A 19,054-nucleotide genomic window follows, 5' to 3' on the forward strand; every position below is an offset into this window, starting at 1 on the left:
ATAGGCCAAAGCTACCAACAAAATCCTGGTATCAATTATATACAAATCCTGCGCAGTCGAAGGGGAGGATTGGGAGGAGAAATTACCTTCTACTCTGTGGGCTTACCGCACGGCGTATAAAGTTACAACAGGTCACACGCCGTTTCAACTGATGTTCGGACAAGAGGCCGTAGTACCAGTGGAATTTATGATACCAAGCTTGCGGATAGCACTAGAAAACAAGTTGGGCGACATGGAAAGCTTAAGGGAGCGGCTGTATAAACTGAACAGGTTAGAGGAGAAGTGATTATTAGCACAGTGGGCAATTGAAGTAACCCAGAACAGGCGGAAGGTGTGGCACGATAAGCACTTGAAATTGAATAGGTTTCAGCCCGGATAGTGGGTGTTGAAGTACGACGACTGAAATGAGATCAAGCCGGGCAAGTTCAAAGTTAAGTGGGTCGGACCGTATCAGATTCGGGAAGTAGGAGACAATGGAGCAATAAAATCATGGACTTTGGATGGACAGGAAGTGCCCCAGGCGATAAATGGCTCAAAGCTCAAGGTATACCACGGTCAGAAGACTTTTGTGTCAGAAAATGACCTTCGGATGACCTCGTCGCAGACTGAAATTGCTGACGGTCGAAGAGAAAACTGACTCTGTTGTGTAAAAAAAAAAATTTAAAAATTTTAAAAAAAAACAAAAACAAAAAACAAAAAATTAAAATTAAAAAAAAAAAAGAGAGCACTGTACGGTGGTCACCGTACGGCAGGCTATTCCATGTCACTGTCACCGTACGGTGTTGTCCATGTCACCGTACGGTCCTATTTTGGTTGTATAAGAAAATGAAATGTGCAAAGAAGCCATTCGACTTAGAGATGAGTGAAAGCTGAACACAAAGACCATTTTCGAATCAGCTGTTCTCAGCACAGTGCTTGCGGATTAGGAGAGAGAGGGCGTAGGGCGAAGTAGCAAACCGGCAAGAACCTCCTTACATGAGTTCTCTTCATCATGGTGTTCTTGCCCGTGAGCACGATGGAGTCCGGGCAGAGGCCCTGCCGAATGAACTGCACCTGTTTGGAACCCACATTGTCAGCGAGGCACACTAGCACCTGCGAATACTCCTCCAGCATCTCGCATATCTTCTTGTCGTAGATCACCTTTTTCTCCGCTTTCATCCCCTTGAAACCCATTTTCTTTTCCGATCCTCTACTGCGAATGCTCTAGCTCCTTCCAAAGAATCTGAAAATTGGAGGATTGAGTTATTATAATTAGGGTTTTGCTCTACGGAATTTGCATTCGTTGTTTTTTCAATTCCAGTGCCTGAACTCGACTCATTGGTGTAGAGGGATCAATGTCACAATAGTTTGAACGATACCATCCTTACATGAAGCGTCATTAGTCCTCTCGGGATTTGAGTTCTCTTCATTTGGCTGAGTTGTGGCTTCATCAAGGCCCTTGATGTGGTGAATGAGTAAAACAACGCGGAGGAGAGTTTGCAGACTATCATCAGCTCTACTCCATTCCGCTACTTGACAGACCACATTCTGCATATGTTCTTGCCCTTGCCTATAGCAATATCATTAGAGGGTTTCTTCAAAGGTCTATGCGCCTGTTGAGTACCGTCAGTGAGTATTTGGAAGCCGTCTAGACTGTAGCTTGGAAGTAGTACTTTCAAAGTTTTCATCGGAAGGCACTTACAGTAGGAGTTACAGTGCTCTGAGGGCGAAACTGATAAAGATGGTTGCACAGACCCTTGGGCGGTATGAGGTTTCACGCAAATTTTCCTTCAAGCCGGGTTAGCATGAAGTAATAGCATGAGAGACAATTTTAATGTCCACAGCAGAACTAAGTTCCCCCCTATCAACAGTGACACGGGCAGAACACGTCATCCCGTCATCCATGATTATACTGAGCTATTGTAATAGTTATACGTTGGGATCGGCAAATTTCAAGCAGCAGGAAAAACATGAGAAATTAGGGAATACGTACAACTATACGGCAGGCACAGGAAAAGATAATAAGCATCTGCACTCACGTCAAGAAGGAAAAAATTTGCAAGCTGTATGGACACGTCACTGAAATAACAACTTTCTTTTCAGCAAAAGGCATAGTATGCAATCAACTGGTAAGAGAGCTTGGAGGAAACACCTGGAGCAGGATTCAATCATGAATCAAGAGGTGCAGACAGGACCCTCGCAAGCAAGGCCACAGGGAAAGGAGACAGGCAAGCACAGGGCAAAAGTACAAACTCAGCCGGATGTCCATACAACGCCACAAACTGTAGCTTTTGAAGGGCTGAATGGAGGGGATTGTAGGTAATGGTGGGAGGAACATCCCGATACTCACCTAGTTAAAGCAAGCATCAGAAAGGTGCAGGTGGAGTGGGCTATCCGGATGCCACTTTTTTGTATTAGAGACTTTGAGGGCGTTTTGCGGCCGATGATTGAGGCTTATGACAGGCATTCTCGAAAATGCTAAATTCCATATTTGGGGTATGACATAGTGGTATCCTTTCGGCCAACTGATTTTACGAGTCTTTGGTATACCAGGGGCGGCGCAAGGTGGAACCAAGATTGATGGCAAACCCAAAAAGATGAGCAAGGAGACGAAGTTGCAGCTCATATGGATGGTGTGTAACGACGAAGTACAGAAGCATATCGATACTCTCATGAACACGTCGAAGAAAAGAGGGCTGCGGAAGTCTGAGATTCGTGAAGGACATTGGAAGTGTTTGATGGATGTGGTTAAAAGCAGGCTTACCGGATCCAGCAGGGCATCTGACATTTCCTTACCCTTAGTCAGTATGATGAGTGGAATCATGAATGGTAAGGTCTATGACTGGGCTTCATTGTTAGCCACGCGCATGGAGGAGTTCATGACCTTACAACACAAAACATTTTATATGCCGCACTACGCCATCGAACTCTTTTTGGACGCCACGGCCAGGACAATACCCCATGAGCAGCTAGAAGTCAAGCCGACTCCGGCAGTACCTGGCGAGCCTCCGGTAATGCAATGGAAGCATTTGGATACACCTATAGGTCAGAAGAGCGGGGGTCAGAAGAGGACACAGCAGGAAATGGAGGAATCGGGTAACACCGATGGTGGCCATCAGGACACATCTTGCGATGAGGATGACGACTCTGAAGGTATGGAGGTAGAACAAGAAGAGGAGGAAGAAGATGAGGAAGGTAGCACAGTCTCAACAATCCCACTTCGCTTTCCGCGACCAGCTACACCTGTGACTATCACTTCAGCTCTGGTAATTTCGGCACCTCACATTCACACCATGGCAGATGTTTACATCCCAGGGTTTGGTCAGTTTCGGCGTCCAGTGGTGATGACCCCGGTTACTCTACATCCTGCATTACGAACAGCAATAGCACCTGTGCACCAAGCAGTGCGCCAGCGGACAGCAGCACCTGTAGCCACGAGTACGCAGCCAGCGGTTCACGAACCAACTCCCATACCTATACCAGAGAGTTTGCCTCAGCCACTTCCTATGGCGAAGCCTGTGATAGAGGAGGGAGTTGGAGAGGTACGCAAGAGCAGGTTCGGCTGGAAGTGATTGGGTCAGATGCGGTAGTCACTGTAGCCGACACTCTGCAAAGTGAGAATCAGAGTGCTCACTCCGGTATCCCTAAAGCGGCACCCCAAGCCCCAGCAACAAGTGTAGCAAGTCGAGCGAGTGAGTACCTGAGGCGCCGACTACTTGCCCCTGTCACCAGAAGTCATTCCATTCAGTCTCCCATGAGAGAGCACACGCCCTTGGAGACCCATTGGTCCAACAGTGAGATAGTCGAGATACCGGCATCACCTGAAGGGGAGGATCAGAGTGCAACGGCAACCAAGAAAGTGGCCATGGGAGTGCAAGCGTCAAATCCTCTACCAGCAGAGACGGAGGAGATGGATATTCATTCTCGCCTGGCTATCATTGCGGAGCAGAGCAAGTCCATAGCGCAAATGGTGCTGATAGAGCGAAGAAGGGCAAAGGTTGGGTGGAAGGCTTAGGAGACAGCAGAAAAGGCTCGAGAGGAGATGGCTGACCAACTTACCACCCAGCACCTTGCATGGGAAGCGAAACGGACAGCGCTGCTAGCACAGCTCGAGGAGAGTACGCAAGGGAAACAGCAGGCAGAACAGTAGTTAACCACAGGGGAGCAGCAACTAGCAACAGTCGAGCAGCAGTTGACAACAGCATGTCAGGAGAAGGACTCAGTGCAACAGGCTCACGATCAGAAGGAAGCTGAGTGTCAGGAGGTTGCTTTGATGCTGAAAGAAATGGTGGAGGAGAACTCACAGATTAGAGCTGATTTGGAGATACGGACAAAACAAGTGTATCAGCTTCGACACAGCCGGTCGTCACAGTCCGAGACTCAACCTTCGGGTTGATGATGTATACATCCATGTTGTTTTTGTTTTATGAATAATGTAGATAGTGTGGGTTTTTTGTGGTCTCGTCGTCGGGAGACGACTTTTCTTTTTGGGGGAGATGATGTCGTCAGGAAAGTGTATTGGGAGGCTCCCGACAGTGTATCGGGCCGTTCTCGACGGTGTATCAGGAGCTTCTCGACGGTGTATCAGGAGCTTCCCGACGATGTTTCAGGATGTTCCCGATGGTGTATCAGGAGCTTCTCGACGGTGTTTCAGGATGTTCCCGACAGTGTATCGGGAGGCTCCCGACGGTGTTTCAAGATGTTCCCAACGGTGTATCAGGAGGTTCCCGATAGTGTTTCAAGATGTTCCCGACGGTGTATCGGGAGGTTCCCGACAGTGGATTAGGATGTTCCCGACGGTGCATCGGGAGGTTTCTGTTAGTGTATCGGGATGTGTGCCATCAGGCCGACATGTATCGAGATGTATCCAGAAGGTTCTATTATTATAACTGGCATGTTGTATGTGGCTGACGGATACCTTCGAGAAGGTTCCTCGAACAGTATTTATATTTCCCTTCGAGATCATTGTAATCATGATCATGAGAACCTAATGTAACATCTTGGATATGCGAATAATAAAGAAGAGTTCTGCTGTTTGTGTTCGTGTTCATTATCTGTGTGCATTTCTTAATTAACCTATGTGGTAAACAAGAAACCCTATTCACCTTTCTATAAATAGCAAGTCGCACAAACTGAGACCCTCAAATCTAAGTTTCACCTCACAAGGGTCACGATGATGAACTAACATGCCCCTTCTTCTGGACCCTACTAAATTGGGGACATTACATAGAGCATAACAAAATCCTTGTTGATGGTGTGAATACAAGCCTTGACCTTTACAATTCAACATTGAGCATTCAAAATTTATCAATAGGTTTCATCATTCAGCATGGGAGCATTCTTTGGGAGTATATTGGTCAGAGATCATCAACTCCTGAAAATCACTGGTTGTAGGAATATTCTACTGGACTTCAGAAATTTCTACAAGAACACCTTCAGATATTAATGGCACTGCAAATAACTGCATTCTGTTTTTGCGAACTTCCTATGCCAAGGCTCACTCAATATAAATCATCAGCAGTAAGGTAATGCGATCCAATTACTATCAGCTGTATAAGGTCAGGATTCATTAAGCTGACATCTTGTTTGTTCGGTAAATGCTATCACTATATGATCTTTATATATACCCTATATGAACTTGAAGTTTTTCATAGCAAATCTATATCTGAATACATTCATTTATACAAATTTGAGGTAGATTGTGTTGGTTTCCTTTTCTATCCATTCAGGGATATTTCAATTGAAGGTGAGAAAAGACTTGCATGTGATGGAAAGTGGTGGAGCAGCAATGTAAAGAGACCAACAAGTTGTGAGCACTGACGACTATCAAAAACATTGAAGAAGTTGCAGAGATAGCTCACGGAGCAATCTGAATAACTAAGTGAGATCCAAGTGAGGGAATATGAAGCAAAACCAGAGGTTTAAACAGATCAAGAGGAATCTGGATTTCTGTAGCCTGCTATACGGGCATTTACACTGCAAGAAACAGCAACTGTAATATCCCAATTGCCACTAGCAGTCTGCAGATTTTCAGGACTAGTGTGCACCACATGGACATCTCCGCAGTGTGCACATATCCTAAACCAAACAGATCACGTGGTCCAGGATTCGAACAAAGAGGGAACATAAGCAAGCAGGATGAGATGGAAACCTACGTGGAAATTCAATTTTGGCTAAAGCAGAGGCATTATGCAATGAAGAATTGCAAGGATGCAATTTAAAACATTACACAATGAATTGACAGGTCAAAGTTTTAAAACAATACTCCTAAAAATTTAGTAGAATAACTCAGTGATGGCAAGCCTCAAGATTTTCAAGGCCAAAAGGTGGTTGGACATGCTATTGGAGCAACTCCAAACTTGGAAATTGTTATAGACATGGTTAGGAAGAAACAATGCATAAATTGGAAATATAGAGTAATTATTGACTTCAATGAAATTTTAACAATATTCCCATGCATTAGGCAAGAGCATATAAGCAGTTAAAGAAATGTTATTCTTCGCCAAAAGTGGGGCTCACATCATGAATAGAGAAGCCAAACACATCAAAATATCTAAATTATATTTTTATGGTATCAATGCAAATAAAACAGCATTGTTTTTGACCCACCATATCTAGGTTTAGATAGAAATGCCTCCATCAGCTCTGCTGGAAGATGCTCCTCAAACGAACACATTAGAGGGCATTTCCATAAAAGATTAAACACCATATGAATCTCCCTGTGCCAAAAATTTCTTCAAAGAGGCCATCACTAGGAAATGTAGATACTAAGGAGGAGAATCAAAACTAAAAGTTAAAACTAAGTGAGCATTTTTTGTTGAATATTTTACCATTGATGTCGAATGTTGATGATCAAGGTCATACAAAATGCCTATCAAGCTGCTCAAGCTACTTGGTTGTGTGCTTCAGCTGTTAGGTTGTGTTCTTGAGCTCCTTGGTTATCTGCTTAAGCTGGTTGCTTGTCTACTTCAACTACTTGCTAGTGCTAAGTCAGATTATGTACCACATCATTGGTTGAATCTTCAAAAATATTGATCTTCTGTGGAATCGAATCAATCCTTATTTGGTGCAATCAGTTGCGGTGCACTTATCACTCATTTATGTAAGTGATTTATGCGGTGCGACAATAATACATGGATGGTTTCAATAGTTTAATATTTGGCATTTTATTTGAATAAGACTCTTTCATTTGTCTTACTTTTTAGGTGCAATAGCTTGTCTTTGACAACATTGGATCTGTAACATTTTCATTTGTGAATGAGGGCAGCTTCAAATTCTTTGCAAAGTAGGACTCTTTTCTTCAATTTCTGGTGAGAACTTTCTTTGTGTAGCATGTTACGATATTGCTAGGAATGTTTTGTGTGAGGTAGCATTATACTATTGGAGTTAAGCTTTATGGAGACTTGTGCCCTTGGTATTTACCCTGCCCTAATTTCAAAAAAATTAGTCAAAATGAGCAAAGGAACATCTAACTTTGAGCTTTAAAATAGTCAGTCTTTTATCAAATTTTGAATGGTGTTGCGATTACAACCTCTTCGGTCATTCCCAACTCCGTCCCGCACTTCAAATTTCTGAAATTGGAGCTATGAGTCAAAAGTTATGTTATTTTAAAGATTAGTACTTTTATTTAAGATTATTTAAAACTTAAAATTAAAATTCAAAAATGAAACCTTAACTTTCAAAAAAAGTTAATAGTTAAGGGTTAACAATTCATTCTCTAGAGTCAACATCCTAACATTTTTCCAAACCATAACTTTTTAAAGAGTTAAGGGTTAATGGTTAGCATTTTAATTTGTGAAATAGCAAAGCCAAGGATTAAAGTTATGTACGTTTTGAGTTGGTTAACATCCTAACCTTTTCCCCAACCTTAACTCTAAAAAATAAAAAGTTAGGGGTCGAAACCTCAATGTTGGCCAAATTTTTGCCCTAATCCTAACCTAGTGAAATTTCAAGAATTAAAACTCGAACCTTGAATAACTACTTCTTGGCTTGCAGGATTTGAGAAAAGTGGAAGACCTCGTGTTATGGATTTGCTGCTTGATTATTGAAATAGAAAATGAGAAGCATCCATGGTATGAAAAAAACACCTCCAATAAAAGTTATAGCAATGATTTGACAAAAATTGGTTTCTAGTTTTGTTTCGCAAAAAGGCATGTGAAATGTTCAGTACAAAGCCTTAAAGAACCATGGGTGCAATGAAGCTCCACTTTGTAACTCTAGGTCCCGTAGAGGGAAATAATTGTTATGTTGCATGCAAAATACATCCATTAAAGGAGATTCAGAACTTATCAAGCAAATGTAAGCTGCCAAGTTAGCACCATGGACATATGCGTGTTCAAAATCTAGTGCCAATTGATGCTAAAGAAAAATTGATTGTCGAGACACCTTGGGCTAGTAGGTAAAGTTGAGGAGGATATGATTATTGCTATGTCTGTATACAAGGAGAGATGTTTAAATGATGCATGCGCACTATCTAAAAAATTTAATATGAATTTCAGTGTAAGATTGCATCATCTACATGGGCTTCTATTTGATTTCTCCAAAGCGTGGATGAACTATCGCTAGATAATAGGGGGTGTAGAAGGCAAAAGAGAGTGAAAGCACACTAATTGTTTGACAAAATGCCAAAAGACGCATCATCTCAGAGCACGCCTCAATGTCCCGTGCAATGAACAAGGATAATTAGTAACTCTAATATGAGGAAAATAGGCAGGAAAATAGAAGAATGCTCCCATAAGATAGAGCACTGTTGGAGGGCTCGGCTAGTTGCTTCCAATGACTAGTGAAAGAAGCAATTTGTTGCTTAGAGACTGTGCTATAAAATACCCTTGTTGGACACACTTCACGTGATTCCATGCTTGACGCCTACATAGAATGGAGCTTGATAGTAAGTTGTTTGACAAATTACTCTGGTAACTGCATCTAAATAGTAATGATTGATGTAAGTTCGTTGTAGTTAAGTTTTAAAAAAGTGGCAAGTAATTGACATACACGAGCCTACCTCCACTTTCGTCTTTAATCACCTTGTGAACAACAAGGAGATTGAATGCAGCGAAGTGCACCAGTAAAAGTCCAGCTCATTTTTGCACAAATGGCATTTAATCAAAGCATGTTTTCATAGATCTTCTCATTAGATGTAGTGGCAAATGCTCTAGAATTTACATGCAAAATGTGGAAGCATAGGAAACTCACAGTTTTCTTGACAAAGTACCTCAAATTTATCATCCAAAGAAACCAAATGAAATGACTACAAAAAGTGTGTGAATCAGATTATCAAGGATCTTCAAATACTCTCCTATGTTTGTCAAGCACCATCTGGATTTCACAATGGTACTGCTGTCTTGTATCCTATGTTTCCTTAAAAGATATGAAACACTGTGTCGCCCACTCGATATCATCGTGCCTCAAAATGGCTTCCATCTTGTGAGCTGTTATCTAGGCTCCCCTTCTGGCATAGCCTTGAGGACCACCTGTTGGCCATCCTGTAAGAATTCCAACTACATTTTCTCGTTGTCAACCGTATATCTGCCTATGGTCTGTAACTACTGTCTCCCCAACATAGCATCTAGTCCATCTAAATCCACCACATTAAAATCTGCCTCAAGAAGGAAATCATCAAAATGAATCAGAAGTCCTGACACCTTCCCTGCGCATCTCAATCTCTCACTTGCTCCCACCTTAACCTCAAACTCAAGTATGTCATCAATCTATAAATTCCTCTTGGTAAGCCATCGTGAGCTTATGAAGTTATGCGAGGCACCTGTATCCAAGAGATATAATACGCTATCCCCTAACAATTCCTTTCAAACGAAAGGGGTACCCTGTGGGATCGCTAGAAAGTGACGCTATGATAGGAGGCTAGCCCTGGGTACCTGCCTTCTTCCCTCTAGGTAGTTGATCCTCATTCTCCTCATCACTACCCTCAACATCACTGCCCTCCTCCTGTTCATCCTCCTCCTCTGTAAGTGCCTCTACATAATGTATCTTGCCCTTTCCAAGGCATCTGTGATCCGGCATCCATGGCTCTTTGCAAGTGAAGCATAGCTTCTTCCTCCTGAGTTCATTTTGTGTCTCAAAGTCCATCCTGGGAGGTGTAGCCTTATGCTGGTTTTTGTTCTTTTGGAAAGAAGAGGTCCCCTTATACGTCTTCTTAGGAGGCTGTAATATCGAAGAGGGTGACTCGAGATCGTGTGCGATCTTAATAGCATCATCCAGAGTGTTTGGTTTAAGTACCTTAACCAAAACCTCTATACCTATCCTACAAACCCTCAGTGAACAGCATTACCTTACATTGTTCTGTCATGTCAGGAACCATCACTGAGATCTGCTGAAACTTGTCAATGAAATCATCTAGAGATCCGCCCTGTTGTAGCTGTGCCAAATCCCTATAACAAACGTCTATATCCTTCTTGTCAAAGCGAGTAATCATCTTAGAGCTGAAAGTCTCATATGATGTAATGAGACCATGATCTTGTGTAACCAACCCGTGGTGCCACCAATCATATGCTGCTCCAAATGCATCGTAGCAAATCTGATGGCTTTTGTCTCTGACATAGGTTTAAGAGTTAGGTACGTGTCTAGCTTGTGAATCCATGTTCTCGCAGATGTCTTACTGCTACCATGAAAAGTAGGGAAAGATAATTTGTTCATAGCATGCTTTAGGTCTTTGTATGGTGCTCTAGGCCTCCTATCCTGTTGTTGTCTATCTAACTCCCTTTTCTGATTTAGATATTGGACAAAGGACATATTTCGTTTAATAGGATTAGGAAACAAATCCCATTCAGCATACATTGCCATAACATTGTCCAGTAGTAAATTTGGTGTTGCTAGTGGTACTACCTCTTCTTCTGCATTAAACACTGGCATTAGAGGCTTGTTAGTATTACGTGTGGTAGCCCTAACAGCTCGGGGTGGTCCAGCTACACTATTACCTCCACTGTGATAGCTTGGGGCTCTCCTATTAACAGGGGCTAATTGTTGTATATTAATTGCAAGTTGTTGAAGTGCATCAACTAATGTTATTCTGCCCATCTCTAATAGCCCGCAATGTTTCCTTTACTTCCCTATCCTGTTCAGTTTTATTATGTGTCATTTGAAATTTGTTTACCTATTCTACCTGTTCAAAATGATCAACCTATTTAGATTGTTTAGTTTGTTCACCTATTCCAAAAATCAATTCCTCATCCACTATTAGCTATCTTCAATATCAATTTGTATAGAAGACCCTCCTTGTTCCGATTGGAGGACGGAAATTATAAAGTTTTTTTCTTCATACCCCGCTATCATTTTGTTTCCTGTTTAACACACAAGATGGCAAGACCTGTGGCTCTAATACCACTCTAGTAATCCAGCCCTTAAATCTGACTAGAAAAAAAAATCAATTTCTGACCCTAGGAACTTAGTCAAATAATTGGCCTGCAGGCTGGATAAAGAACTATGTTGATACTATCGTTGTGATTGTAAAATCTCATGTAAATAAACAACTATTTCTCACAAGGCAACTTGTTAATGCCAAACAATTACAACACAGTGATCTCAACAATGACCAAGAAAAAATCGAATATATAGTCATAGTTCAGTAAATACAGGCTTTGCGATTTCATTTATGCCAAGAAATTAGAAGAATAAACTTAAACATTTTAACCAGATCTTGAGATAGTGAACACACCCATATTCATTCAGGGAGTTGCCGCCTGCTGAAGTTATGTATGATTACCAATACAGCCCCAATCCCGTCGTCTGCAGACTGGCGTGATATTTACTCTGAATGCTGCCTGCCAATGTCTCCCCCGCAATCACTTCCTAGATTGGTTCCTTAGCATATACAGAACTTGAAGGAAGACGTCATAACTCCACGGCTTTGGAAGTAACAGCCACAGCTACGCTCTTCTCCCACCCAACGAAACTGAAGTTCACTCCCAACAGCATGCTCTACTGCTCTGCACTACCTTGCAGAGTTCCTTCCATTCTCGTTAACTGGATGCTCACCTTGATAACTCTACTGTGGCCAAACCCATGTACTTATCAATGGTTACTGCAATGGTAGTTATGATTTATGTAGCTGCAGATAGATGGCTCACGTCGTGCAATACCATGCTCAAATTTCACAGACTGATGTCCCACTGTTAATGCATAACTATCACTACTGCCAACCAGCTGTACACCCCTCAAAATCACTGAATCCTCAGTTGCAGAATATTGTCCAGTTAACAATGAAATCCGTACATACTTGTCATATGCTGACTGATTTTTAACCTCTTGTTCTCCTTGACTTTGAGTTTCACATTTCTATAGATCAATCTGGTGAATTACATCAATACTGAAAACTAATGTGAGTGCCAGGTTTGCATCCAGCCTCACTATTTTCCTTAGGGGTTTCGTCCTAGGAAATATCCAACCGCATTTAAGCAACCTTTCAGATTTTGTAAAAGATATCAAATATTCATTGTGTCTTTCCAAAGACAGAGTTCCTTACTTATAACCTCGAAGTGAGAGAATAGTGTTTGAATAAGAGATGTGGGATAAAACACCAATTTCGTCTTCTAGTCACTTAAGTCACTTTATAAAGTGAATGTCTTATTAAAACATAAAGAAACTTTATTAAAATACTTTAATACATTAAATGACGAACTTAAGACAAATCTTCCCTTGTGACTGACAGGCATCCTTACTGGTAATGCCATTAATCTATCCGGATGTGGAGATAGATTAACCAGGCGCCAAAAGAACTAGTGCGAAAGAGGGGAAATGACAACAAAGAGGCTATACATTTGGGAGTTGCGGACATAATCTGAAGATTGTAATCGTCGTTCTTGCTTTCATACACCAGCAAATAAAACAGGTTACTTTGTATGCAAATTCGAATTTCAGAGTAAATAAATTTCCATTGTTTCCATCCCTTTTGAATTGAAGGAATTGAAACGGTTATTGTTGTTATTTCCTTCTGAACATGGAGTTTATATTGGTATTTATTATTTAATCCCAGATGTTTGCAAATCTTATAAACAACATGAGCAAACTATTAGAATATAACTACCAAGTGTTTGACAAAATGTCCAACCATTAAATTGTAAGGGAAATTGATGTTTGCTTAAGGTATAACCAGACAGGGTTATTACATGCAATCAGTGGGTTTGAAGTCGAATTCAATTGCCTTTGGCAGCCATAGAGCCAAGCTCAACAATTTTGTTACATCCTCTCTGTTGCAATATAAGCAGAAGATTTCTAATACATTAAAGTTATATAATAATTTGTCAAATTCATGGCTTTGTACAGGATGCAACATGTATACAAAATGTGAATCACAAAACTTGACATTTGGAATGATTGATAGGATTCCTGGGAAAGAGGTTGTCATAGGAAATAAATTGAAATGGTTCCAAAATGTGAGCAACATCCACCATAGAAGTGCATATACATCTTGTAATTCATTGAAATAGCTTTAGAAACTGCAAATCAGCGAGTGTGATGCTGAATTGCATAACCTTTGCTTCCATTCAACTACCAAACTAAAAACAGAGGTTTACAAAATGGTAAGTTCATCCATTAAAACGTAATGAAGGTTGTAATTTGTCAGATTTTGTAGTCCAGAAACTCAATAAAGCATGCATTCAAAGATGTGGAATCGCAGACAATAAATCACATTGTTTGACTTTAGCCTTAGAGTCATGATATCACCTCAGGTAAAGAATCTTCAGGTTTGCTGAATATGGCTCTTATAGAAAATAGTTTGGAAAGCTTTGTGTGACTAGCAAGCATGAAGCTGATCACTGCAGATTCAGCAGCCACCTTCCAACAGATAGTTGTGTCTCTGCCCACACTCACTAATGGTGAAAAAACATAAAATTATCCAAGTGAATGTACTTGGCATTGTAAGAGACAAACTATGAAGCGACTGCCATCGTTCTTCCTATCTGTAATGGGATGAGAACATGAGAACTATCTTTTTTTTTTAAATTATACAAGCATACAAGATGCTCACCATAGATGTGCATGCAAAGTAAGGGATCATAAAGAAGGCATTAGAATGTCACAGATGCATTCAAAATGCAGAGAAACAAACATCACACTTGAATTGTTTGACATAATTCCATAAAGAAATAGCAGCTTATTCAATGAAAGGAATGATTGTAAACTGCTTAGTAAATGCAAGTGTCAATTCTGAAGAAGGTTGTGAACAATCATTAGAGCATAACAGTTGGGAAATATCATCAGGTGTTATTGCACATATTGCATACAAGCACATACAAAGTCATTGTGCAGTAGTTTTTTGTCAAAATGGATCACGGAGGTTTCATCTCAAGGAACAAAGTATGATAGTTATGGTATCATCGCGAAGGACATTGATAAAAAGGCTTTGCAAACTCTAACCTTCCTTCAAACCCATAGAAAACGTAAGCTCTGGAACAAGTTATGGAAAAATTGAATGACATGAAGGGATGAAGAATTTTTGTTGTATTTGCAGCTAAGTGAATACAATGCTTGTGGGATGTAGAATGGCAAACAATGCACCAGAATATTCTGAGAAAAAGCCTTAAATTAATACAAGCTTCATGGAATGCAAAGATCGTCAATAATGGAACGAGGTAATTACAAATTGTAGATCATGTGTGAAATAGAGATCTTGATTGCAGAATTTGTCATCTATGGTCAATATTAAAGTTTGAATGTCCTTATAGATACATGAAGTGAATGTGAAATCTCAGAACAGAATATGAGCTGAATGCTAGATTATATCATGGAAATGACAATAATGAATAAAAATGATAGTGAGAATTGAGACAAGAACATAGAAATCATAAAAGGATCACAAGATGACAGTGGTGTCAAATATTACAACTTAAGTGCTCCCATCGGTTATGCATGCAAGTGAGAAAGGTGTGTGGATAGTTTAACCAAATGGAGTGATACACAAAATAACCTTGTTGAAAAGAAGGCTTGAAATAAAGAGCCAAAGACAAAATCTATGAACCAAAAATGGAGAAGTCGAGATTTTTGTGTCATCCGAAGATCATGTAAGAAATATTATTTGCAATCTGGGTACAAGGTACGATTATAGGATAATTGAAGGTTTCTAAAGCATTGATTCTATTGGAGAGGATATTTACAATTGCAAAGACACTTTGCAGTAAAATAAAAGAGCTCTCACATTCTTATGAAGATCATTGAAACTCTTTGTACACTTCTAACTACTAAGTTCATGTACAAGTCTTCATCTCCAATATCAGCATCAATCTTCTTAATACTACTTGTTGTTTACTTGTAGTTTGAAAGACAATTTTTCCTCTTCTTTTTTTCATTTTTCTTCGGAGGGGTGGGGGGGGCGCAGGGGGCATGATGTCAATCACGTACAACATAATAAGTGTTTGTTTGCTTTGGGTAGTTATACGCATCAATTAGTAGATGTTTTCCCTTAGTGATAATCGGGTCCCTAAACAGATTGTATATCGTCAAGGAAAGTAGGATTATCTAGTAGAACCAAATTGGATCCTTAGCTGTTGATCTCCAGTCATCTTCTATATTGATTCCAGGTTGCAAAGAAAAGTATTCTTTACTCTTGTATCAAGTATACAATGTCATCTCCATTATTAATTCATGTATTTATTTTATCAAATAGAACAGAAAGTATTGGACAGACAACTTATCAGCTGAAAGCAGATGCCTGTGTAAGTTGCCGACAGTAATCAATAAGCATGGATCCATCAGTACAAATTCGCCAGCATTCTAAAAATCAAAATGGGCTGTCAAAATGTACTGGTCCTTTTTACGGGATATCTTTAGGAAATTCTGCACTGTACAGCAACATTTGGATGTTTGAACAGGGGGGAGGGTGATTTGAACACCATCAGGGATACTGGATATATTTCAGTTGGAACCAAAGATAAATAACCACTTGTCATAGAGCTCTTCCTTACCTAGATCTGGCAAATGTTGAAGTTTTAAAACAGAATTCTACCATTCACATTGTAGCCACCATAGAAAAATTCATAAAATTGCCAATCCAAAAGGTGGACTCCAACATGTCCTCTGCTTACATATTTCAAGAGAAAATTGATGCCTAATTTACCACTAGTTGCATCCTTCAATGTACTCTTATTGACACACAACATAAAGTAAGAGGCATTCTAAGAGTGACTGTAAAAATCAGTTAATGACTGAAAATATGTAGAGGCAAACAATATCCAATTGTTAATATCAAGGATTGAAAGACAAATTTGTTCAAAAATGGGAGAAAAATATGACTTACTTTCAAGATCCTGAACAAGACTGCGAAGTTGTCCACACTCTATGTCCAAGCGTTGCTTTGCCTCTGTAACAAATGAAGAGGGATACATAAAATGGACTCATATTCAGAAAATTCAATATGGTCAATATAAACACAGATATACCTAGATTAACCTAAAAGTGAAATAGTACACAATACTAACTGCATGTCAGTACAAAGGAATTTCTATTTATGTTTAAGCTATTCTTTCATAACATTGTACAAATTTTCATTTGAACATAATTAAGGTTGTGTCTTCTTATATAAAATAATAAACACAAAAATGAAAAACGGCATCCTTGTGATTAGGGCTTTCACAACTCTTTTTACATTGTAAATCTCATCCAACAAAAAAATATGACATACAAGTATACATAAGGTAAAAAGGCATAAAATTTTACATGTCAAAGTTATGAGGCAATCGACGAATATTATTTATACAGGAAATGACAAAAACATTTCAGCATCCAAGTTATTGTCATAGAAATTTAAGGAATTTGAACTCCATTTTTATCAGCTATCATGAACCTCAATCAATCCGAATTGATATTGATAAAATTTTGAAAAACAAATTTGTCTATAAAATTTTGAAATGTAAATTCTAAGCTGTGAAAAGAAACAGATTTATGAAGATTTCTTCTAGGAACGGGCAGTATTTCTGTTAAGATTGCATCCTATAACAAGAAAAGGTCAAGTTCACCGGCGAGCTACTCTCCATTTTGAAGACGACCAATCTTCAATAGGTTAAAGATCATATATTTTCATTACAAATAATCATGCACTTATTGCAATAGATGTTGCAATATTTATAAACAAGGCAAAATAAGCAACCTTTGCTTTATTTTAAAGGAATCACCGCTCAAATCTTCTAATTAATAAACCTTTTTTACTCTACTTTAATAGGAGAATCTATTTGTAGCATTCTCTACTCTTCATTTGCTTTATTCTATATTTCTAAAACATACTTGCATTTTCATTTATTTTTACCATAAAATAGCTTAATATTTGATTACCATCCTATTTATTCCTACCTTATAGCTAGGATGGCTTTGGTATTATGATATGTTTTTGACGTGCCACACTTAATGACATCTAGTAATGCAAACAAATACCCTCCCATCCCAAAATCAAAATGTTTTATAATGTCCATCCTTATTGCTAGGACGGCTTTGGTCTTATGATATGTTTTGGACATGCCACATTCAATGACATCTAATAATGGACACAACATTCCTCTTTTATCCCAAAATCAAAATGTTTTATGATGTCCATTTTTGTATGCATCCATCCATAATGTTCCTTTGTCATCCCTTCTACTGTCAAATTTTTTAAAACATACAAAATGGCCCCAAATCAAAAAGAATACTTGATATGTAATTCTACAAAGTTCATATAATAACCCCTCTTTGGGACCTTACTTGATTTGTTCTAGAATTCCCAATTAGGGTTTGAATTGCACGTTGGGATGGACACTTGTAATGTTTCATACTAAGAGAATGTTAGTATCATACGTCATTATGCATTCAAATCAAATTTAGAAACAATACTGGTTAAGTGAAAAATGGAAGCACTTAGTAAGATGTGTAAATATAAGACTTCTACTTTCACACTAACATACAATACAAGAAAAACAGGGGCTTCCAAACATAACTCTCAATATCATTCAAGTCAAATTAGCAAAACCCAAATAGATGAAGGGATGCCAATACTAAACCCAAATTGTATCAAGGAAGTACGCAAGCAAGTCCTCTTTCATGCAATGTAAATTAATTAAAGATATGCAATATAAATATGAAATTGAACTAACTGATTTAATGACAAGTGTAAGATAGATCTAGGTGCTAAACATATGCAATCGGCCCATTTAAGATACGAAAATAGGTATAGACAAAAAAGTGAAATGAATGACCAAATACTCACCTTGAAATGTGCAAGGGATAGTACCTTTTCACTCTGAAAATTGTGGATCTAAACTTGTGATTGAACTTCTGACCGTGAATATGCGATCACAACAAAAAGCCCAGAAAATGTTGTTTTTCTCAAGCCTCTAGGAAGACGTCGACCTGGTTATAAAGTATTTGGACACCTTATAGGAAGATGGACATGTTCTCAAAACACAGTACCAAAGTCAGCCCTACTTTTCCAAAAATGTTTCGGCAAGTAGTTTTTAGATCTGTGGTGCCAATTTTGATGTTTTGCTTCTGCATACAGTAAACTTGGCTTTTCTTTTGGTTTGATGAGGGATTGCCTTTGACAAGCCCTAGATTGAGAAACCAACTTTGGAATTGAAATGTAAAACATAAAAGGAAGCAAGAAAAATGTAAATATTCACTTTGCTTGAAGAAACGGTTGTGAATAAGGATTTTGTAATGTTTGTGTGTTGTATGTTGGGTGGATATTTTGCAACTGATTATTTGTGTAACTTCTATCAGAAAAGAAGAGTACTAGCCACAACGTGTGTGGGACAAAGTCTCTCCTACCTTAAAGGAAGGACTCCCCCTACTCACTGTTACTTGGATCAACTCAAGGTAAGCAAGAAGTTTAGAGATACTAAAAAGGGTGTTACTTATATTCTTTCTTCTTTTTTCAAGAAAGAATCCACTTACTCACAGAGTGGGTAATGGGAAAGATGGATCTCTAACTACACTTCTATCTTTAAATTGGACCAATGATACTGATAAACTCAAATCAATACACAAGCTGATTGTAAGCGTAACAACTTAGATCTATGTCTATTTCTACGCTATAAGAACAGCTATGGACCTCACAGAATACTATGCAATCCTTCAAAGATAAGACTCTACTATTGGG

At 39.2% G+C, this 19,054-nt stretch overlaps 1 protein-coding gene across 2 annotated transcripts in view; it reads right to left on the bottom strand.

Moving 5' to 3' along the window:
* Positions 1-19,054, bottom strand: part of LOC149538966 (alpha-1,3-mannosyl-glycoprotein 2-beta-N-acetylglucosaminyltransferase-like) — a 209,073-nt gene that overhangs the window by 128,545 nt on the left and 61,474 nt on the right. For both annotated transcript variants that reach the window (XR_016356149.1, XM_089800356.1), the window contains exon 4: positions 16,226-16,288. Coding sequence is in view for 1 of the 2 variants with exons in the window: in XM_089800356.1 (XP_089656482.1) it covers positions 16,226-16,288 (63 nt within the window). In the remaining variant the exon portion in view is untranslated. The remainder of the gene's footprint in view (positions 1-16,225; positions 16,289-19,054) is intronic.

The sequence above is a fragment of the Cupressus sempervirens genome, chromosome 9 (assembly GCF_028749045.1).
Source record: "Cupressus sempervirens isolate cs-2001-9-10 chromosome 9, ASM2874904v1, whole genome shotgun sequence".
NCBI classification, from domain to species: domain Eukaryota; kingdom Viridiplantae; phylum Streptophyta; class Pinopsida; order Cupressales; family Cupressaceae; genus Cupressus; species Cupressus sempervirens.